This window comes from Pseudonaja textilis, chromosome 17 (genome assembly GCF_049901715.1).
Source record: "Pseudonaja textilis isolate UNSWEBS1 chromosome 17, rPseTex1.2, whole genome shotgun sequence".
Taxonomy (NCBI): domain Eukaryota; kingdom Metazoa; phylum Chordata; class Lepidosauria; order Squamata; family Elapidae; genus Pseudonaja; species Pseudonaja textilis.
In genome coordinates this window covers 8,492,078-8,515,022 of record NC_142006.1, presented here as the reverse complement: position 1 = coordinate 8,515,022, position 22,945 = coordinate 8,492,078, and the positions used below count along the sequence as shown (strand labels likewise).

Below are 22,945 nucleotides of genomic sequence, written 5' to 3'. Positions count from 1 at the left end.
CCACAAAAGCGATTCCTGGAGTAATTTCCAGTATTCACAGTGATTTAAGGACACGGGTGGACTTCCTCATTCGTAGCTCCTTCGACAAACTTGTCCTCCCCGTCTTGATCTTGCAGAGCCTCGAAAGCACAGGGAGTCCTTGACTTAAAAGAGATGGTTTGGTGACTCATGTACAACAGTGCTGAAAAAAGGGATGTGGGAGCGTGTTTTTTCCCCCCCACTCTTACTCCGTTTGGGCGAAACCGAACAGAATTAGCTATGACGCTGGAAGAAGGGCCTCTGCCTTGTATCGGCGAGGATGGGTTTCCCCTTGTTGCGACTGTGGTGCTGACGTGCCGACTGTGAAACGTACAACGTGCAAGACTGCCCCACGAGGTTTGTCCTCTGGCTCCCCAGAAGATCTGCACGAAGCAACATCTGGAGAGCTGAACTGGACATCCCGTTGGGAGGCCACTGCCTTATTACCCCTGTAGATGTTTTCTATATAATTAATGTGGACCACGTCAATACGTTTACTTCTCATCACGTGCTAAATAATATATAAAAAGCATCCATTTTTGTTCTAACTGGCCCTGCTCAAGTTGTTGAGATGCTGCCAAGTCATTGGATGCGTCTTTTAACCTAGAGTGCGGGACTTGCCACTTTTCTGGTCTACAACTCACACCATTGGCTGGGCCAAGGGGAGTATGAGTTGGGCCGTCGGCTCAGACTTATTTGGGTTCAGCCAGATGTCACATTCCAGCTGGCTGAAAGTCCACTGTGTAGGACAGTTGTCCTAACCAAATTTTGGCCATGTTTACCGTTTTATAAAATGCAAAGCTGTTTTTTTTAAGTTATTTCTTCTGTGCCCTCAAAAGAATCTTTCACCTTACGCTGCAGATGTCCCGAACTTGATTTTACTGCTTTCAAGGATGGGTGTGTGAATAATAAAATCTGAAAAGGTTAAAACATCTGTAAAGGTTAAATTCTTTGCAACCGGACCAAACTGTATTAACACGGAGACGTTTCGTTACTCGTCCTAGTAACCTAGTCAAAATGAACATTTGGGGAGCCAGGAAGTCATCAGAATGAAGGATGAGTAACGAAACATCTCCGTTTTAATACGGTTTGGTCCAGTTGCAAACGATGTAACCTTTTCCAATACTTTCGGCCCTGGATGATTGAGTCTTCATTGACGTGACAGGGGGAACAACATTTTGGAGTCCTGCTGTAAGACTAAGAGGGTTTAAGGAAGCAACAGTCTTGGAGGACAGTGAAGGACAACCACGACTTGAAGCTCAGGAATTTTATTTCTTGGTTGAAGTACACAGAAAACATGACATTGCAAACAGATCGATGGAGGCACCAGACAAACATGCAGGACGTAGGGCGATCTTTGGAAAGAACTCCCGCTGGGTGACGGGCTTTGATGGTCCTCTCCCTCCTTCACGGCTTTTCACACACAACCCAAGACACCCCAAAAACGAGGTGATGGGGGAGAAACACAGCTAGAGAAGGCTTCTGTCTGGAACAGCAAAGGCCAGAGATTCTCCACGGGGAACATGGGTGAGAGCATCATCAGAACTTGTCTGACTTGCAGTCAAGACCACATGTGGTCTTGACTTGGGGATAAGAGTCCAAAAAGTTTTGTATACACCTCCTCCCCTTCCCAACACTGAAGCACTGTCCTTGTGTACTCGTGACCTCAGATGCCCCTCTGCCATTCCTTTTCCTAGGAAGACTGATGCAGCAGTCAGGGCTAAGGGTGGGAGTCTGGTTCCCAATCCCCTCGCCCTCCAGACTCTACAGCCCAGGGTATCCAACCTTGGTCACTTTTGAGACTTGGGGGACTTCCAACTCCTAGAATGCCCCACGCTGGCTTTCAGATGTTTTAAGCCTCAAAAGTTGGACCTCTCTGCTCTACGAGCACTTTTTCCTCCCCCTTTCTTTCCAGTTATAGAAAAGAAGACCCCTCAACTCCCATCCTCCTCAAGGCTAAAGATTCAAGACAAGCAGACCCAACCAGGAAGGTCCTATCTCAGGGCTCCCCATACCTGGCAACTTTAATACTTGTGGACTTCAACTTAGTCTTGAAAAGTTGCTAAGTTTGGAGACCTCTGTCCTATCTGGACTCTCCCAACTGGTGCGGCCCCAGAAAGATGGGGGAGGGAGGAGAGGCAAGCAGAGAACATTTCCCCCCCCACACACACACAAACACTAACGGCTCTTCCAAGCATCCCCAGAATGGTGAGTGGTTCAGTCCAAAGAAAAGTGCAGATTTCTCAGGTAGAGAACAAAGCTTCCAGTCCTCACGGGAACCTCATCGGCCCACTTTCTGGGGAAGAGCAGGCTGGCCAGGACTTCCAAGTCCACTTCCTGACTAATTAACCGAGCGTTGAATTGCATGCTTGCCAAGCAGAGCAGCCTCTCACCCAATTGGGCACCCCTTTCCAGGAACCCAGCCTGCCTTCAGGCCACCTGGGTTCGGCTTTCGTCTCTTAAGGGAGCGGTCCCTGCCAGGCTGCCATCTTTGGCTGGCGAGATCCCTCCGCTCGTTGGGGAAGAGCTGAGAAGAAACCTTTTCCTTCCCTTCCCCTCCGATATTTTGCTAACCGCTCCTCCTTTCAGTTGCCCAGTGTGACCAGGAAGATATTGGCAAACCCCTGGCCAGGGAGGTTTGAAATCATTTCAGTGAGGACTAGCAGCTTGTTTGAGGTTCCCTGTATAAAGGGCCCTTTTGATTCTCCTCTGACATTTTTGCCCACTGATACGATGCTTCCCCAAAAATAAGGCCCTTTCATCATCCTCACACCCCCACCCTATCTTAATTTTTACCCGTATACTCTGGAGTGGGCAGGATCTTAATTAGGGCTTATTTTGGGCACGTGTGTAAAAACCAAGCTAGGACTTACTTTCAGGGTAGGTCATATTTTGGGGGAAACAGGGTAGTTGTTGGGATGATCCTGTCACCCTCCCTGCCTTAAATTCCTTCAAGGGGTTAAACGCCAACTCTGCAGAGATTTCTCCATCGTCCAAAGTCATGGTTGACCCAAAAGACAACTGGATTTTTCTTGGCTTTTTAAAATCCCTTTCCTTGAAAACATGTCGCTTCTCATCCAAGACTCTGGAAGAAGCTTCTTACGAGGAGAAGCGAAACGCTTTCGAAGAAGCAAACCAAGAAAATCCCGCTTGCCTTTTGGGCATCCCTTCAGTTACTTCCCAATGGCCTGGACGCTTCGAACGAATCGCGCTCCTCCTGCACCGCGGACAACAGCGAGCGGAAAAAAAACACCGGCGTACATTATTTAGTGCAAAAGGCGCGGCGCGCACTTCCTTCCTACCCCATCGTCTGGCGTGCGGCATTACCGGAGAGGGGATTGCTCGGAAACACAAGGCAGCCATTCCGAGAATACAGCCGTGGACCAAACAAGACGTGCAAAAAAACGGAAATGAGGAAGGCTGAAATTCCAGGGTTTCTTTTTCTTTTTTCTTTTCCCCTCTTGGTTTCTCCTCCAGGAAAGGATAAAAAAAAAAAACCCAACCCTTTCCCTTTTTTCCCCATCCCTGAGTAAGCTAGCCGCTGTGGAAAAGCCGGATCCGTTGCACGATGTCTTGTCGGCACAGCGGACAGGTGCGCAAGGCTTCGGAGCAGCTGTGGCAACAGCAGACGTGACCGCAGTTCAGAAACACGACTTGGGCCTGGGAAGGAGAAAGAGGCCAAGCCAGGCTGGGTGTCAGCCTTGGAAGCTATCTTTTAACTTGGAAGCTTCCACCTTCCGTGCCTGGGATTTTGCAAAACCCCCACACCAAGCTAGTGGTAACACTGGTGGAATCCTCACCCCTGCCCGCCCCGCCTCCCACTCCACAAGGACTCCCGGGGAGGGGCTTACCTGTAGCTCCATGCAGACGACACACTCGCAGTGGCGTTCTTCTGTTGGCGGAGCCGATGGGACTTCGGGGCTGGCGGACTCTTCTCTAAACTCCGGAGCGGACGGCCCTGTTTTGTCGGCTGGCTTCAGCAGTTCTGCAACCAGATGGAAGGCAGGCAGAGGGTGAGGAGGGGCTCGAGGAAGAAAATGGGTGACCGGGCGGGACTGGGAGAAGGTGGAGACGCTCCTCAGGGAATCTCCGTTGCACGCTCCGAAGAAAGCGGACTCTCTTGTCGAATTCAAATCTTGGTGCCCTCATGGAAGACCCTATTGTGTTCTTCACTAGGCAAGAAGTTCCTTGGGAATTTTTCTCCCACCCTCCATCTAAGCTGCCCTCCTAAAATGGCTGGGTAGCCCCCTCTCTGTGTTCTCCCCGCCGTTTCAGCGCAGGCTACCTTGAGACGGCTTCCCACGTTCCCAAATGGGTTGGACTTTTGGTTCAAAAGACCCGACGTGTACAGACAAGAGCAAAGGCAACCCCATGGAATATGGAGGCTTCCCCCAAGGGATGCCCCCATTCCTCCATCCCACCCACCCGCCAACCCTCAGCCGGGGACAGATAGGACATCCCGAGAAGGTAACCTGGTATTGTTTCTGCGACAGCTTGTATCTCCCGAGCTTTCTGGACGATGGCGTGTTGCAAGCCAGATTCAGTTATTCCGATCTGCAAGAAAGCAAGAGTGGTTGGAACCTAAAACCACAGGGATGGAAGGGGCCTTGGAGGTCTCCTAGTCTAGCCCCTCTGCTCAAGGCAGGAACTATACACCATCCTGGTCCAACGGCTGTGCAATCTATTTTTGAACGCTTCCGGTGGTGGATCACCTACAACTTATTCCACGGGTTAATTCTCCTCACTGACAAAAATTCCTCCTTAGTTCCAAGTTGCTTCTCTCTCTCTCTCTGGAACAGCCCTTCTTTTGTTTTCAGCATTATCCTTTTAAAAGTTTCATGGGGGTATGGCTAACCATCCCCCCTCTTTTGAACGGTCACTCAATGAGCTGTTGTACGTCAAGGACGACCAGTAATAATACTAAGGGTGTGAGGAAGAAGGGAAGTTACATTCCCTCACCCTCATGCCAGAGCTGAAGAAGCTTCCTGGACGAGAAGCGAAACGTCTTCCAAGAAAAACAAAGAAAGTCCAGTTGCCTCTTCAAAAAACAACAATAACAAAATAAAAACAACCCAGCACTTTGGGCATAAAAGACAACCACGGCCTGGATGGATGATGGAGAATTCCCCGCCAGGCAAGGACCTGTTTCTGACCTGGGCTAGGTCGCCAGGGACCATCCTGCTGAGCACGCCGAGCGATATCCGATGATGGGCGAAGACGGGGAGGTACTGCTCGGCCGAGAGCTCCGTCAAGAGTTTCACCAGCTGCTTCTCCAGACCTTCTTCCTGCCGAGAGAAAAGCGAGAGAGAGAGAAGGAAGGACTTGAGTCACTGGCCTGCTTCGTTTGGGGAGGGGGGCGGGGAGGGGAAATCGAGGCAAGGCACGTAGGACCCAAAGGAGATTGTCCGAGAAGGGAAGGAGGAAGGAAGAGAAGAAATAATTGAGATTTTTTCTCTGGCGGTTGGTCAATCACCTGCAACCGGAGAGAGAGCGGTTTCTGGTTCAGCAGCCGCTGGTACTGGATGAGCCAGTAGTTCTCCTGCTTCGTCTCGCTCTTGGCCTCCAGTTCTTTCTGGAAAAAAGAGGAAGAAAGAAAGAAAGGAAGGAAGGACATAAAGAGACAATTCAGCCTTAGCTAACATGCCCGAGAATCTGGCAGATGTGGAAAGGGGGGAAATGGTCTCTGAGCTTGGTTGTTTTCTTCCAGATGTTTCATTACCCAAACTAACGATATCAGTGATAGAAGGGAATGGAATTTGCAGGGGGGAAGAGGAGGAGGAGGAGGAGGAGGAGGAAAGAAGAAAGAAGGTAGAAGAAAAAGGAGGAGGAAGAGGAGGAGGAAGAAAAAGTAGGTAACATCATTAGTGCTAATAAAGATCATTAGCAGTGATGATGTTACCCTGATGGGTGATGAAACGCCTGTGAGACAACAACCGAGCACAGACAGCCCTGAGGACCCCTCATTTCAGTCCTGAGCTACAAATATTCTCCTTTCTTGAAGTTCTCCAGTCTTATTAGCAGAAACCTGGGAATCGAATTGGAGAACCACCCCCAGCGAGCTAGGGGCTGTCTTCTCCAAGCCCAGTTGCCTGCAGAGAAAAAATTCCCACTAAATCTGGCCGTTCCTTCCTGAGTAGATCAGAGAAGGAAAACATGGCCAGGTGAGCTCATTCTTCCTTAACCACGTCTAACGGAGGGAGGACGGGACGGCTCAGAGGTTAAAGTGGTCAGCTGGAAAACCGACGGTCCGGGTTTGAGACCCGAGAGCCCCTGAATGGGGCGAGCTCCTGTAAATAGGTACCGCTGCTGCCCCCGGACCCTTTACCAAGATGGCCTGCAGCTCCTCTTCGCGCTCCCTTTTCTCCTTCAGCAGCTGCTGCAGCAGGAAACTCAGCGTTTGCCGTTGCTCCCCGATTGCTTCCTGCAACACAAACGTGGCGGTGGGTGTGTTTTCCAAGGAGAGGCACAACTCCCTTCCCTGAGCGGCCTAGAATCGCGCTGGCTGGATTAGAACAGGGGTCTCTCTACATCTCCTTCCTCCCCAATTTCTAAAAAAACCCATTGCACTTTCCCTGGTAAGTTCAAATTCAGCAAGACTCGGGCCTGGCAAGAGGATGCGGTTCTCTGCTGTCAATCATCCTGAGACTCCCCATCATCCAGCCGGGCCTCCTCGCGGTTCATTTGCTTGACTTTCTGCGACCTGCTGACAAGCCAGGTCGAGGGGGGGGGAGTCAGGCTCACTTAACAACCATGTGGCTAACTTAACGGCGGTGGTCCCCTTAACCCAGGGGTCGCCAACCTTTTCGACCTCAGGGACCACCAAACTCAAAATTTTAGATCCCAGGGACCACCAACTGGTTCTGTAGGTGTGGCTTGGTGGTCATGTGACTGGCTGGGCATGGCTTGTTTGTAAATGTTATAAATATTTATATAAATATTGAATTTTTTTTATAAAAACAGAGCAACTTTTACCCAAAATCAGGCAAAGCGGACAGGCAGATTGAGTTGCTCATAGAACCACAGATTCATTCAGAGATCTATCTATCTGCCATCGGCTAGCTCAGTCTGTCACATAAAATTTGCTTGCAAGCAAACTCATTAAATTTGCTAGCAAGCAAACTCATTAAATTTGCTAGCAAGCAAACTCACAAAGGCTTAACCAATGTGGCAAGGAAAGTTGTGAAAAAAACCCAGGGCCAAAAACGAATTTCTCACTTCGTAACGTGAACTCCCACCAGTTATGGTTGTTGAGTTGAGGGTTACCCATATTCTAGGTGTCAAAATGCCAACTGGCAGGGATATAAGAAACAATTTTTTTAAAAAAATAATATGAAATCTATCTTTATTGTGCCGATTTGTTCGCTTCTTAAAGGGTCCCTTCCTGCTTCCGGTTTAAAAGAGAATTTCATGGGATGCATTCTATATTCATAAGGACTAGAAATGGATCCTTTTGGGGGGAAAAAACAACCCCCCCACAAATTAAAATTTTGTTTTGGGAAAGACACGGGCAACTCTAGTTTGATCGCCCCGTAACAGAATCCATGCAGCGGGAGAGATGGAATGGGTCGGTCGGAATGGTGATCAGTTGGTTAAAAAGAAAAAAGAAAGGCTCGGCGGGTGGAATAAGCACATCGAAGCAAAACTAGCCAGAAAAGAAAATCATAGGCCCTACCCCCACAAAAAAATATAAAAAATAAAAATGAAATGCTCAGCCAGTTTCTACAGGTAGTCCTTGACTTACAACCAGATTCGCTGAACGACCGTGTTCCTAGTTTTTTATGTATACCGAGAGTATTTACACCAACAAATTCCTTGTGTGTCCAATCACACTCGGCCAATGAAGTGTTCTATTCTATTCTATTCTATTCTATTCTATTCTATTCTATTCTATTCTATTCTAATTCTAATTTAAAGAGACTTCAGCGATTTGCTGAACGACTGGGGAAGAAATCCCGTAAAGTGAGGGTGTCAAAAACTCATTTCGTCTCTGCTGAAGCCAACGGCAATTGGAAGGGTTCCGTCGTGGCCGTAAGTCAAGGACTGCCTGTAGCCCCTTCTTCCACCCTCATTCCTGCTGCCACCAGATGGCCACCCTGCCCACCCCTCCAAAATCTCCACCCCACCACCCCCCGAAGTGATCTCAGCGTATCCTGGCAGCGTCGGCTGGAGAGGCCATTGAGCAAGCGGCGAAAACGGGGACTGATCCACTTCTCCCAGTTGCTAAACCAGAGGTCAGGCAGGAAGAGGAAGAGGAGGAGGAGGAGGGAGCCAAGCAGGAGGGGACGAGGGTCTCCAAAGGAGTTGGGGTGACCTACCTGCAGAGCCTCTGTGTCCAGCTGCTGCTTCTTTAACTCCAACTGGGTGAGCTCCAGTAACTCTCTCTCTATTAACTTAATCTAGGGAGAAGATGAAACAAGGGAAGCGGGAGGTTGGGTGTGTGTGTGTGCGTGTGCGTGTTCTCCCCTAACCACCTTTTGGGAGGCTACATCTCACGAAGGACTAGAGGGTGTGTGCAGGTACGCCACCTTCAGCCAAACAGAGTTGGGTGTGAGTTAACTACTCGGGAGCTCCTCGAGGCCCCGGACAGGGACGCGTGCAGCGCTGCAACTGACTTTGCTAACCTCGCGAACGTCACCGACTTGGGCATGCCAGCTTGTTTCTGGAGGCGCTGAAGCTCCCGTAGCCTTTTACTTGGCAGACTCAGGAGGTGGTTCTGCAGGACCCAGAGCTCACAGCACCGCAGCAAAAGCCCCCCGAGGACAGGAAAGTCCACAAAGCCCCCACCCCCCGCTTTCCCTCCCCGAACCATCACCGGTTAGTAGACTAAAAAGGCCTGGATAACCCACTTAGAGATGCGGGGCGGGGGTGGGGGGGAAGGTGCAGTCAAGGGAACAGGGTTTGGAGAAATTGGCAAACTCTACACCGTCCCAGGGCCCCCGGCAACCACTCCCCTCCGGCAGGGATTCGGCCTTCGTTCAGCAGGGCGTGCGCGTTGAAGGGTGGAATATCAAAATGGACAAGCAACAGAAACGACGACGGACGCATGAAGAACAGAAAACCATGGAGATGAGGCTGTTTGGATGGACCCTTGGCAGGGTGGAAAGGCAAACAAGGCCGTCCCGGAGTGGGAGGCATGCTAGCCTGACACCCGGGGGGTGGGGGGTGGAATACGTCTCGTCCCCAGCCCCAAATTTCTCCTCTTCCCCACAAGGATGGATACCCAGAAGTCTAAGGCTTGTTCAGGAAGGGAAGAGGGACGCTTCCTCCCGCTGTCCCCTGCCTTTCCCCCCCAAGCCTTAAAAATTTGGCGCTCACCTGGTTCCTGATCTGGCAGTGCATGAGGTCTCGCTTCACCTGGAGGGCTTCGAAGGCCGCCTTCTGCATCTCGCTCTAAAAGATGGGGATCGGGTGAGCACCTGTAGCGGTCTTAAACTGCCCGAGACCATCGGCCTATCCATCTCAGCGATACAGCCCTCCCTCCCAACGGTCTCTCTGCCCTCCCTCCTAATGGGTCTTTCTCCGCCACGAAGTCAGAAACATGCCAACGAAACTTCCCGGGATGGAATTTCTTGCCAGCAAGGGTGATCTACCCACTAAGCTACAAAATCCTTCCTCCCTAGAGTGAGAACTCTGCATAAAGAGAGCAGCCTACGAAATCTAGGGCTGTACTTGCCTGGCAGACCTGAGTTTGGGATCTCTATCCCTACCCACCTGCAAAAAGGACACCTGGCTTTAAGCAATGGATTACCCTCTTCAACAGTGCAGGCTGAGATATATATATCAAAACGTTGATTTAGCTACTCTAAAAATTTCAGGGAGCCAGGTAGGTAAATAGGTAGGTAAATAGGTAGGTAGATAATAAAATAGATTAGGTAGACAGACAGACAATAATATCCTGTAGATTAGGTGGGTAGGTAGATGGATAGATGGATGGATATAGCTAGCTAGCTAGGCAGTCGAGAGACAGACAGAATTAGATTATAGATAGAATGAATTAGATAAATATAGACAGACGAGAGAAAGACAGTAGAAATAGATATAAATAAATATGGAAGATAGATGATATAGATAGATCTAGATAGTCGATAGAGATAAAGATAGATTTTTCTTATATGTATCCATTTCATGTATTCATAACTATGTTTATACTTATACCTATTATAATCGCTTGACAAAATAAAATAAATAAAATAATTAAATAGAGATAGAAAAACAGACAGACAGAGACAGGCAGGCAGATAGATCGATAGATCTAGATAGACAGCCAATAGAGATAAAAAGAGAGAGAGATTTGGAAAAGCTATGGTTTTTGTTAGAAAATTTAAAGAATTGCCACTGAACAGATAGAAAAAGGCAGGGCCCTGTTATCAGGATATTCCTAAAGCGAAGACTTTTGCAGAAAGGACACAAGTGTGTTAAGTCCACGTGAATCCCCAAAAAGGTCAGTTAATGTGACAACGGCCTCCAAAAGCTTGGAATGTTGTTGTGAAACCACGAGAGCAGAACGATTGCTTCGTGGGATGAGACCAAGGTCCGGGATCGAGTTTCTAAGAAAGGCCAAACCAGGTGGGAAGCCTTAGAACAAGGCACCGGGAGGCAAAATGTGACGATTTGCCCTCTTCAGCCAGAAATAAATTGTTTTTGAGTCTTTTTGTGTGTGTGTGGGGGGGGGATAGACAAACAACAGAGCAAGAGCCCACATCTCTAGACTTTGCCTTGTGAGCCTTTGCGGAAACGATTCTGAACCCTTCTCAAGTGGAACTAACAGAATCGAATCTCTCTCTTCATTAGAGGCTCGATTCAAAGCTATGTTCGCATGACAACACAACCCCAAACCTAGCTTGCTTAGTTCTGGCTCTTAGTGTGTGGCTTCAATTGAGCTGTGGTTCAAATAAATCCCCGTTAAGGTCTCTTAAAAGGATGAAGGGGGCTTCTGTGCATCGCTGAGAACATCTGAACGTCTGAAGAGCATCTAACATTGTGCGGATGATGGATGCTGTAGTCCACTAGAGGAATCTTCTAGTTTTCTAAGACTTTGACTACGGTCCCTATCATCTGTCCATTGGCTGTGCTGATAGGAATTGTAGTCCTACGCATGTCAAGAACATCCATCTGCCTATCTCTTAGGCGGGTGAACCAGATCTAGAGAAATCAAATGCTTGGTCAACGAATACGGTGGCTTCCAATTCTCTACGTTCTCCTAGTCAAAGACCTGCTTAGTTCCTTCTCCCGTGAGCGAATACCCTTCCACTACCCACCACCACCCCATAATACCTCCTGAAGGATCTGGCTGATGGCTTTGTTCTGATCCAGCTGCTGCCAAGCCAGGATCTGCTGGAACTTCTCATCCATCTTGGCAAGGCTGCAAGAGAAGAGGTCTTGGATGACTCTAGTTGCACATCAGGGAAAGGAGGCACGGACTGTAACTCACGGTATGTCACAGTAGGGACACTGATTTGTAGGATGAGGAGGCCCATTTCACTAAGGCATTGTGTGGATTCTCTTGCTTTGAGCCTCAAGTCTTAGGAGAAACCAGCAAGAATGGCCTATAAACTTGGATTTATGGTTTAACATACACCAACGCTACCAATTATGGCTCCTTCAAATTGTTTTTAAATATTTTGGATTTTTCAGCGAGGTCAGAGCGGGCCAGAGGATGATATCCAGGGACACCAGCAGACCCAGTAGGCAGTGTTCTCTTCCCGGTGTGGCATCAGAAACGGAGAAAGTTGGGCGCTCCCACGAGGAGTAGGATCATATTGCCGGGATCCTTCACCAGCTGGACCACATGGGACAGCAGACTTCTAGGAAGGGCCTCCATCTCTTTTTCTGGAAGTTCTCAACCCTTTGACCTAGCAGGTCTCACCAAGTTCTGGAGAACCAGCCGAGGTTCGATTCAATGGGGGGTGATTTCCCTAGTCTTGTGACCGCGAGTTCAATTAAAATGAGAAAGAATCCGGTTCCAACTGAGGCTATGTAAAGATGGACCCGTCGTTCCTCCTCCGCTCGCCTAACCTGCCGCGTTCTTGCGAAGAGATCGATGCCTACAGTCGTTTTCCCGTGAAAATAATATTCCCACCCTCCCAATCCTTGTCTTCTCCGGTACCTGCAGCACGTCTGATTGACAAGGTCCTGGCGACGAGACTCGTAGGCTCCCTGGAGTAGTTTGTTCTTGTAGGTCTCAGACAACATCTGTTTCATGGCCGCTGGGAGAGGGAAATTGGGGGGAAGAAGAATTAAAAACCTTCATCCATATCTCCAATGGCATAAAAACTCAAAAAGAGATTTTCAAAAAGGGGTTTTTAGCATGGAGGTTGCTTCTATTTGTATTCCACACCCCGCACCCCGGTTTTTAATGGTTGTGAGCTCTACAGAGGCGACACAGATTAAATAACGGGGAAAGAAAATTAAAATAAAACAGATTGCACACCTCCAACAGGGATTCCCTTGAAAAGGGCTGAGTTCCCGACCCTCCAAGATGGCAGAGCAAGGAGGAGATGACAGGATAAGCACCTGCACCCCATCGATGGCCATACAGTGTTAATGACACACGATCAATGCCCAAAACGATGTAAAGATAAAGGTTCCCTTCCTTGCACATCTGTACTAGTCATTTCTGGCTCTAGGGGGCGCTGCTCACCTCCGTTACAAAGCCAAAGAGCCCGAAGGCGTCTCCGTGGGTCATGTGGCCGGCATGACTAAACGCCTTCGAAGGCACACGGAGGAACGCTGTTCCCTTCCCACCAAAGGGGTCCCTATTTTCCTACTTGCGTTTCTTCACGCTTTCGAACTGCGGAAGCTACGACAAGCAACGGGAGCTCCCTCCGTGATGCGGTGCTAGGGATTCAAACCACTGCACCGACGATTTTTCTGATCGACAAAACTCAGCGTCTTAGCCCCTGAGCCACCCGCTACGATGAGTACCGAACTAATTTTTCCCATAAGGAACCAATGTACTGAGTCACAAGGCAGCCGACATCAACAAGTTCAAGCTTCTTCACTGCGTATCAAACAAACAACGAATACCGGGGACAAAGTTTTCGCTTTTCAAAATGTGTCGACTACCAACTTCGATGAGTTTCACAGCAGTTGAGTACCGGGGTAGCACTGTACTCACCGGCTACTTCTTTCCTCCTCAGTTGTTCCGTTTCTTCTTGAGTGATGGCCATCAACTGCTCCATCCGGATCCTAAGAGCGATGTGAGAGAGTGACAGGTGCCCCAACGGTTCACCTCAACATTTTTCAAGAGTTCGATTCCATTGTCTTCCTCCCTCTCCACACCGCGAGGTTCAGTTGGGCTATAATTCTCAGCACCTCCCCGCCGCACCCACCCAGCGTTCAGATTTCTACCCCTCTCCCACTGATGTAGCCATCTTTCTGCTCCACATTGGAGGACTTTTTTCTGGAGATTTTGGGGGTGAGAATTGGCCACTAAAAAGCAGAGACATCCCCCTGCCAACAAAAGGGCGCAGAGACGAGATTTTCCCTCCAATCGATCAAGAAAAGCAGGGAACTCACCTGTCATTCTCCAGGGATTTTAAGATCTCGGAACTCTGTTTCTGCCTGGAAAGATTTTAAGAAATAAGGAAGGTCAGCTAACAAGAGTCACCATTCAGCATTTGTAAGCCAATCAGCTCCACCACTGGGGACACCTCCCCTTGTCCCTTTCGTGGGGCAAGTCTGGATCTTGGATGTACAAGCTAGTCCTTGAGTTACAACAGTTCATTTAGCAACCAGTCAAAGTTACAACGGCACTGGAAAAAAACCATAAACTTACAACTCGACCAATGGTGTAGGATCCTGGGGTCACTTGATCAAAATTTTGGGCATTTGCAACCAGAATGTATTTACGACGGGTGCAATGTCCTGGGGGGTCACAGGACCAACGTTTCCAGCAAGCCAAACAATGGGTGAAGCTGGATTCACTTAATGTCCACAGCACAAAATTGGGGGCAGCTCACTTAAGCCAAAGAAGTTCTGGCCTGAACTGTCAGTTGTAAGTCGCAAGAGCCGTGGTGGCGCAGTGCTTAGAATGCAGGGTTGCGGGTGAATTCTGCTGACCGCCTGCAGTTCGATCCTGACCGGGTCGAGGTTGACTCAGCCTTCCGTCCTTCCGAAGTCGGTCAAATAAAGACCCAGCTAGTTTGGGGAGGGGGGGGCAAGAGGCTGACTCTGTAAACTGCTTAGAGAGGGCTGCGAAGCACTACAAAGCAGTGTGTAAGTCTAAGCGCTTGTTGCTGTAACCGATAGGCTGCCGCATCAGGAGCAGCGGTTAGTATGCAGCATCGCGGGCAAACTCTGCCCGCAGCCTGGAGTTCGATCCTGACCGGTTCAAGGTTGACTCAGCCTTCCGAGGTGGGTAAAATGTTGGAGGGCCAAGGTGCTGACGCTGTAAACCGCTTAAGAGAGGGCTGCAAAGCACTGTGAAGCGGTATATAAGTATTGTTGCTACTGCTAGTAAGTTAAGGACACCCTGAACCCGCCTCTCACCTGCTGCAGCAGCCCAGGATGTGGAATTGATTCTACGGTTATCAGGTACCAGCCGATGCCCAGGCAGAAGTGTGTGTGTGTGTGTGTGTGTGTCCCTGTTCTGAGCTCCTACCTTTGATTATCTTTCAGCAGTTTCTGGATCCTGCCGGCCACCCCTTGTTCCATCTGTTTCAGCTGCTCCAGCAACTTCAGGCGCTCGGCTCCCAGGCGTCGCTGGTGGCGGGTGAGGCCTTCGTCCAGTTTCATCTGCTCCTGAAGATCAAAGGGAAAGCTACGCCCGGGGCCCAGTGCCGGAGCCGCGTGGCAAAAGGAAAAGAGCCCAGCCTGATTCACCCCAAATCAACGCCAAATCCTCTAACGTCAGATACGGTGGAGAAGATGAAGGTATATGGTTGCAATGGGGAGGAGGAAAAACTGGAGGTTGCCTTACCTCTTTCATGCTTTGGAGAAATTCTCCTTTCTGGACGTGACTTTGATGCATCAATTGGACCTGTTCTCTCTGCTCCAGGTCCAGCCCACGCTCAAAGGCCAGTTTCTCCTGCATCTTCTGCTCCTAACAGGCAAACAGAGACGTCAGTCAACGGATTTCATACATATCCTCGACCTCGCCGTATCCAGCTCGGGCTTTTGCTCTTTCAAACTACAGATGGAGGAGACGATTGTCTGTGCCTGTCCTTTGACCCAGGGCCTTTCAAACCAGCAAGTCATCGTAAGCAAAACAAAAGGGGAAGGAAAAGGACCACTAGTCTTTCAAGAGAAGGAAAGGAAAAGGAAAGGAGAAAGGAAAAAGAAAGGAAAGAGAAAGGAAAGAGAAATAAAGGCAGACAGACATACACAATATGGATGGATAGCTACGCAGAAGACATAGAAGGGTGGATAGTTAGAAATGATGCACAGATGGATGCAGACAGACAGATAACTTGGATGGATGAATGGACCGACGATGGATGGGCAGACAGAGATGGATGAGAAGGTTGGATGGATAGTTAGACAAGAGGGAGGGAGGGGAAGGGGGGAGAGAGAGAGGAAGAAGAGAGAGAGAGATCCATTTTCACAGAGGCCTTGTACATAAGAAAAAGGAAAAGGAAGAGAGCGGCCATTTTAGGTCAAGGAGCCAAACCCAGACTGATTTTCTACGGAGATCGTTCTTTCATCCTCTATCCCCTCCCAACTGCAGATGAATGGAACAGGATTGACAAATCCCGCAACGAGGACAAGGAAGGGAGATCACGGGCATCCTTACCTTTCGCTTCTCGTAGTCTAGAAACCTGTTCTGCAATGAAAGTGAAAGGAGAAGTCAGCAAGGTTGATTTTAACAAGCTGCTGAACACAAACATGATGCGATTTTGCCTTTTTTTTTTTTTCCAGAAGGTCTGGGAAGACTTGGCTATTCACCTCTTCTGATTACTTCTTTTGATTGCTGTGAGCCAGCAAAAGCCACTGGGAGACTGGAGGCAGGCATGCAAGTTTCATAAATAATAATTTTGCAACTGACGTCCGGCATTGACAAACATCCTATTGGTCAATTGCAAAAGGGAAGCTCAGCTTGGAACAGCCTTACATCCTGGGAGGGTACCTTGAATGCCATCAGAAGACAAGCTCAATCAGAAAGCCAACCCTGGTCTAAACGTCTGGCTGACTGTACAACGAACCATAATAATGACATTGGACGCCGTGGCATTGACAAAATCCCAGATGGTCAATTGCAGAAGGCAGCTAGACCTGGAATAGCTTACATTCTGCAGCTGGAGCTTAGACACCATCAAACATCCCTCTAAAAGTGGAAGTTCTACATCAACTCTATGGGGGATACACCCACAAAACTGGTTCCTGAGAGTTTAGGGGAAAAAAAACCTCCTAAAATGGGATTCTTGTATATTTGGGGAGAGTTAACACTCACCTGCCACTCTGCTTCCTCCTCCAGGTATTTCCCAGGTGTCCTTCGAATACCGTCCGCAGATATCTCTCCGCCGTCGCTTTCCAACACAGGGAGTAAATACTGAGAAGGAGGTTTGTATTCCATGCCCACTTCTGGAAGGAAAGCCACACATCACAATATCATAATGCGGGCAGTCCTCGGTTTACGTCCACAGTTGAGCCTCAAAAGTTTCGTTCCCAAGCAAGAGTTATTCTGTGAGTTTCTCCCTGCCCCACCCCCGGTTTTATGACCTTCCTTGCCACTGTTGTTAAGTGAACCGCCGCCATTGTTCCATTATTAATGTGGTCGTCTGGCTTTCCCCACAAAAGGGGATCGTGTAACCCCTGAGGTACTGCAACCGTCACAAATACGAGTCAGTGGCCAAGTGTGCAAATTTTGACCACGTGACCATAAGGGGGCTCCATGAAGTATGAAAAGTGACGGTCATGAGCCACTTTTCCCAGGGCGGTTGTAACGTTGAACGGCCCCTAAATGAACGGTTGCACTTTGAGGACTATCTGTGTACAGACCGTCCTTGAGTTATGACTGAAATGCTCACTTTCACAGAGGAACCTCTGGATGGCCTCGGTGCCTGCGCTGCAGACCTCACTTGGGGGGTAGAGCATTGCTGTAGCGTCCAGGGACAAGGTCTGCAAGAGAGGAACACACACACCCTGCAGCTGCCTTTAATCCGCAGGAAGCTGGGACTAGCCTGTTGCAATGGGGGGCAAATATCTGTAGCTCAGGAGGAGGAGGAGGAGGAGGAGGAAGAGGAAGAGTAGGAGTAGGAGTAGGGGAAGTTCATTCTCCGAACTTGTGGGTTGGTTTCCGAATGTTTTGTTACCAGGCTGGGTCACATCTTCAGTGGAGTTTAGGAGATGTTGTGTCAGTGTTCTTCTATTTATATGGGCTTATAAATGATAGATAGATAGATAGATAGATAGATAGATAGATAGATAGATAGATAGATAGATAGATAGATCCACAATTGCTCCACAATTCCTGACTTATTCTCCTGCCTTTTCTCCGGACTATTGCCAGATTTAAGGAAGGGCAAGAAGGCTGGCCTGAGTGACAGCCCGAAGTTAAGCCAAGCGCCTCTATCTGTAACGCTACCTCCAAGGTTCGGAGGTGAGCCAGCGCCTGCGGCAACTCCTGCACCGAATTTTCACTGACGTCCAACGTTCGCAAACTCCGCAGGCCTTCCAAAGTGGAGGGCAATTTCTTGATCTTGTTCCCTGCAAAGAAAACCAGGAAAATGAAAAGTGGGAGGAAAAAAAAAAGAAGAAGTTTGTAATGTAATAGAATGTTGCGCAAAGACTCTGCTCTAATTCGACCGTTGCAACATCAAACCGTTGTTAAACAGAATAGTGGCCGGGTCAAAGATGACCTGCGTTTGGAGTCTGAATGCTTCACATCTAAACAATCAATCAGCAGAACAATTTTGTCTCCAGACATTGTGAATTCTCCAACACTGGAAGTTTTCAAGAAGAGATTGGATAGGGCTTCCTGCCTGAGAAGGAGGTTGGACTAGAAGACCTCCAAGGTCCCTTTCAACTCTGTTATTCTATTATCTGTTATCTGCTTGCAATATTCATGCACTCAGATACAGGGCTTTGGTTAGGCTAAGCTGCCCTCTGGAGGCCCACAGGCTAAAGTTTTACATGAAGTGTACTTTGCACTGGTTGATCATGAATGTGCAATCTGAACTTCCTGAGGGCTAATGGAAACCACCACAGAATTATCAGCTTTCAAAATGATCTTGTTTTTTAATCTGCTGTGGTTAGGTCTGATTTCAAGCAACCAACCAACATTTAAAACAAAAGTCCCGGTGGCCGACCAAGATTGGATCCTGGGACACGTATATCTGCCTTCGTTCGGGAAACAAACAAACAAAAAATCAATTTTGGAATTCCTTATTAAGACTCCGAAGCAAAAATTATCCCTGCTAGGCTAAATTATGGTTGGCTTTTGTACGGAAACTTGGTGATTATATCCCTTGGATCAGAGGTGGTTATTCAGCCCAGTTCTGAAGAACCGGTAGCGGAAATTTTGAGTAGCCCTGACAGCCATGCCCACAGAACCGGTAATAAAAGAAATTAGAATATCACCACCGCCTTGGATGCAAAACTCAAGGTTTCCGCGTCCTCTTCTAAAAATTTTAAAGTGGGAAACCGAGCTATTATCAGCAAACTTTCAGTTTAATCCACTGCTTCCGGCACCTTTTGCACCCCCTGCCTGCCAAAACGTAAGTTAAAAACCAGAGCCGCCGTTCTTTCCAGAGACGCACAGGCGCTGTTTTGCCATACCTTTCAAATTCAGTGTTTGAAGCTGAGCGAGGTCCCCGATGGAGTCCGGAAGAGTTTTTAAAACGTTCTTTTCCACGTTCAAAACCTACCAAGCGACAGGAGACAAAGGGATAAACAGGCACGTCTCTTGAAGCTGGCGTGTCAAGTCCAGCCCCGTGTGATCAAGTGGGCAAAACGTCAAATCAAATCAAAAGGGAGAGAGGAAAAGCAAAAAAACTGTTGGCTCCTGAAACTGCCAAGAGATTCCCGAGCATCCAGAATTATTTTTTTACCTGAAGAGAAATCAACTGGCCGATATCGGCGGGAAGGGAAGTCAGTTGGTTGTCATGGAGATCTAAAACCTGGAAGAGAAGAATAAAGAAATCCGTAACAATCCACTCCCAAGTGTAGAGAAGTGTGTGCTTCTCAAAGAGGTTGTTCGCTCCAATAACCTTCAGCTTAGCCTCCAGGGTGAACCACAAAAGGTGACGGGATAATCCAGAAATAAGGAATGGAAGAATACAACAATAGCTCCAGGCCGCCCCCTGAAAAGTTTGCTAAAACACAACTCATTCAAAAATTCAACCTAATTTTGCCAAGTTTCTTCTCTGGTAACATTGAACTGCAAACCAGGGCATACAAGACCTTCGCCAGACCAATACTTGAATACAGCTCATCTTCCTGGAATCCACACTATATAACGGACATTAATACGATTGAGTGACTCCAGAGGTATTTCACGAGAAGAGTCCTCCACGCCTCTGCTCACAATAGAACACCTGATGCTACCAGGCTCGAAATATTGGACCTCAAAATGGTCTGCTGCAACGTCCTACCTGTCAATGACTACTTCAGCTTCAACCACAACAATACACGAGCACACAGTAGATACAAACTCAAAGTAAACCGCTCCAAACTCAATTGCAGGAAATACGATCAACGCCTGGAACTCACTCTGTGACTCCGTAGTTACATCTTCAACCCCCCAAAACTTTAACCTTAAACTGTCTACTGTGGACCTCACTCCATACCTAAGAGGTCTGTAAGGGGGCGTGCATAAGCGCACCAGCGTGCCTACCATCCCTGACCTACTGTTCCCATTTATTTGTACTCATGTATTGTGTATATATTTATACCTGCTTATACTTATACGTTGATATGTTATGTCCATGCTTATACTTGCTTTCCCATACATGCTTGATGAACTAAGCTAAATAAATAAAACAAAAATAAACTACATTTCGTTGCTTCTTCTTTTGATTCTGGTTCTTAACAAGCTTCCGCCAACCGTTGATGAAAAGAACTGCGAATCACCTTTACTGTTACAAGATTGGAGAGGCTGCAGGATTTGGGCACCAGGGACGTCAAAAAATTCGTGTGAACGATCAGCACCTGAAAGAGGAAAGGAGAGAGGAGTGAAAACTGGCTTATTCTGAAAGTACAAATGAAAGAATTTGACAGAAGAGTTTGAAATACGAAATAATGTTCCATCTTCTTTCTTACCTTCTTCTGCAAAACTCTGCAGGTTGTGAAGGCACTGTAGGGAAGCTAAAAAAGAAAGAAAGAAAGAAAGAAAGAAAGAAAGAAAGAAAGAAAGAAAGAAAGAAAGAAAGAAAGAAAATTTTTTTGGTGAGACAAAAGCAATCAGAACCATTAAGGGAGCATTCAAAAAAAGTTCTGGGCCAGTTCAGACAAGAGGCATTAGAAGATGAGGCCTAATTTAAAACAGATTTTGCCTAGGTTCAAAATCTATCCGGTGTGACATTTCCTTTGATGAAACTGCCAATTCTGCATCCAGAATTGCGAAGGAATGTACTTCAGGTTTTTGACTACAAAGTTCCCATCGTAAGAGTTGCCATCATTTGGGCAACTAACCCACCAGGAACCAGAAATGGAGAGAATTTACCTCAGAAAGTTCACATTTGGAGATATCAAGGATATCGTCTGCTCCGGCTTCTTTGGCCTGTTGAAAAATGGACAGAAGAGTTTTACCGACTGCAAAATCAGAGGATGGGTGGGAATCATTTCAGTTCCTTCAAGTCTTCAGGTTCTACTGAACTAAAGTGAAAGAGGCAGCTAGGAAGGAGGTGGAACTGAGCAATACTGGTGGCCCCTACTGAGTTTCCCCAAGTGTGGAGAACTGAATTTTTGTTCTTCAGTGGTTTCCTCAGGGATCTCTAGGAAACAAACCCACCAACCCAGTTAGCAGATCCTTGGTGTCTTTGAAGACATGGACTGTTAACTTCTACGAAGCCATGATGAGATATGAAGATGATTTGCAAACAGAAGGACGGGGAGATGTTGTAATTTAGAGAGACCAGTGGTCATTCCCAAGGGCTCATTCCCAAGGGCTCTATCAAAGGACCAAGACCAGAGAAGGTCTCTTCCAGTTTGGTCCATCAGGAAGCTTCTGAGAAACTTCAACCCATCTCGCAACTCAAGCCAGGTTCCTGATTAAGGGCTTGGGGCCAGATATTCAGGACCTGGTTGTCTTCCCATGACTTACAAGACACATTTGGTATTCCAGACGTTTCCGGGCTTCGCTGCTCGCCTTCCTTTTCCGAAAGAAAAGCATCATCCTGCCTCCGGTCTCCATTTATTTCAGTTCAGCAGGAAAGGCGGCTACGACAGGATGGTAATCAGAACCTGAGCAGCAGGAATAGCAGAAAGTTGTATCCCAGATCAAGTCATCCGTAGATTGGCCTGCTCGGCAGGTTCTGCCTACCTCACCCTAGAAAATGAATACCATCTTGACAACCTATCTTTGACACCCATTGGCTTTTCCTAGCTTCCCTGCAGTTGCTCTTGGACACAAATCCCCATCAGCCCCAGCCTTCAAACTCAATGAGCGGGGAAAGTGAGAGATAGGACAAAACCTCCGGAAAGTAAGGAAGGGCAAAGACTAGTTGATTGTCAACAGAAATGAAGGTCAATCGTTAAGATAGGGGTATCCTCTCAGAAACCCCAAATATGACTCCTCTCATTGGTGCACTGATGATGTTACCTAGTTGGGTAATGAAGTAATAAATAACTGTGCCTTCGAGACACGCAAACAATAAAATCCACTGGAACAATGACATTGGCTGGACCTTGGCAATTAAAGACATGTCTGGCATTTGTAAACAAGGCTTTTGTCTTTACCAAAATGTTTTTATACTGATGAGAATAACTGGGCTGGGCAGCACGTAATTTTTGAAAAGAATGATTATTAATATTTGTCAGAAAAGGCCCTTGGGGAAGAAATCCCCCCTGATTTTTCCTATCATAAATTAATCCTTCCATCCCAATGGTAACACTGTTCTATTTATAAATAAAATAAATTCTATTCATTTCCTTTCGAGCCACCCAGCTCATTGGGATGAGAGCTTAGCCAGCTTTTTTGCTTGCATTTAACAGTCATTTAACAGATAATCAGAGTTGGAAGGGACCTTGTAGGTCATCTAGTCCAACCTAGACAGACCCACATATCCTGGATCCTAAATTAAGCTGCTGCTTCCCCCCCCGCCCCCCTTTTCTTACCCGCCAGGAAGCCCCATGGCATCGGGCTGAATGTACTTCCAAGGGATCCAAGGCAGACACTCAAAAGGTGAAGCTGGATTTCTTGCCTGTCATGCCAGCAAGGAGGCGGCTGGTGAAAGGACCAGGGTAGGGGCAAGAAAGGAGGGCCTGGGTGGATGGTAATCAGAAGCCAAAGCAATTACACTGATCTGATTGTGGGGAAAGGGAGAAATAAATAAATGGCTAAATATAAAAAGGCAGGAAATGCAAGACCAGCTGGCTTAGCCACGCCCAGAAGCAGGAGGGGAGGGGCACAGCTAAGGAGCGGCCACGCCCCCTTCCTTGGATCCACGCCCAGGGCTTGAGTGGGAAGGGAAGAGTCGAGCCCCGCCCACTTGGCTGAGTTTGTCCTTCCTCGCGGCCCGTACTTACCGACTCTGCTCATCCGTGACACAAAAGAGTCGTTTCAGAGCCCACCCCGCCTTCGTTTCTCTTTTCCCCGCTCCCTCCATGCGGTTTATCCCGGGGAAGCCGCCGCGTTGCTCCCGGCTCCGCGCCCTTCTGAGAAACGGCTCCTTCAAATCAAAAAGGCTTCGCTTCTTCTTCGCCGGGCAGCGGTGCCCTTAGCAGCCATGGCGGCGCAGAGACGGAAAGTCTCGCGAGAAGTCGGGCGGACGCCGCTTTCCGGACGGAGGAGTCGCGTTTCACCGCCCCCCCCCACGTGGTCGATACG

At 48.1% G+C, this 22,945-nt stretch overlaps 1 protein-coding gene across 4 annotated transcripts; it reads right to left on the bottom strand.

Moving 5' to 3' along the window:
- Positions 1-1,270: 1,270 nt before the first annotated feature.
- Positions 1,271-22,880, bottom strand: LRSAM1 (leucine rich repeat and sterile alpha motif containing 1). 4 transcript variants are annotated; one of them, XM_087914455.1, is made up of 26 exons: positions 22,645-22,880; positions 22,234-22,421; positions 21,221-21,360; positions 20,621-20,677; positions 20,218-20,262; positions 20,029-20,106; positions 19,008-19,076; positions 18,736-18,820; positions 17,543-17,664; positions 16,986-17,076; positions 16,409-16,539; positions 15,752-15,781; positions 14,939-15,061; positions 14,621-14,760; positions 13,537-13,581; positions 13,136-13,206; positions 12,125-12,224; positions 11,293-11,380; positions 9,334-9,408; positions 8,334-8,414; positions 6,344-6,439; positions 5,492-5,590; positions 5,172-5,303; positions 4,491-4,572; positions 3,870-4,003; positions 1,271-3,678 (listed from the first exon to the last, which is right to left on the bottom strand). In XM_087914455.1, the coding sequence occupies exons 3-26, from the start codon at positions 21,308-21,310 to the stop codon at positions 3,553-3,555; spliced, it is 2,190 nt and encodes a 729-aa protein (XP_087770581.1). In that variant the 5' UTR covers positions 21,311-21,360; positions 22,234-22,421; positions 22,645-22,880; the 3' UTR covers positions 1,271-3,552. The 4 variants fall into 4 exon arrangements, with proteins under 4 accessions (XP_087770581.1, XP_087770582.1, XP_026567999.2 ...); XM_087914456.1 differs by having other exon boundaries at positions 21,221-21,445; positions 22,645-22,870; XM_026712214.2 differs by lacking the exon at positions 22,234-22,421 and having other exon boundaries at positions 22,645-22,874.
- Between the last annotated feature and the right edge of the window lie 65 nt (positions 22,881-22,945).

Coding starts and splice junctions, on each gene's coding strand:
- LRSAM1 (XM_087914455.1), bottom strand. CDS start 21,310: ATGGAGACCGGAGGCAGGATGATGCTTTTCTTTCGGAAAAGGAAGGCG. Junction 20,263..20,620: donor CCAAATGTGAACTTTCTGAG/GTAAATTCTCTC, acceptor TTTCTTTTTTAG/CTTCCCTACAGTGCCTTCAC. Junction 6,440..8,333: donor TGGACACAGAGGCTCTGCAG/GTAGGTCACCCC, acceptor TTTGTGTTGCAG/GAAGCAATCGGGGAGCAACG.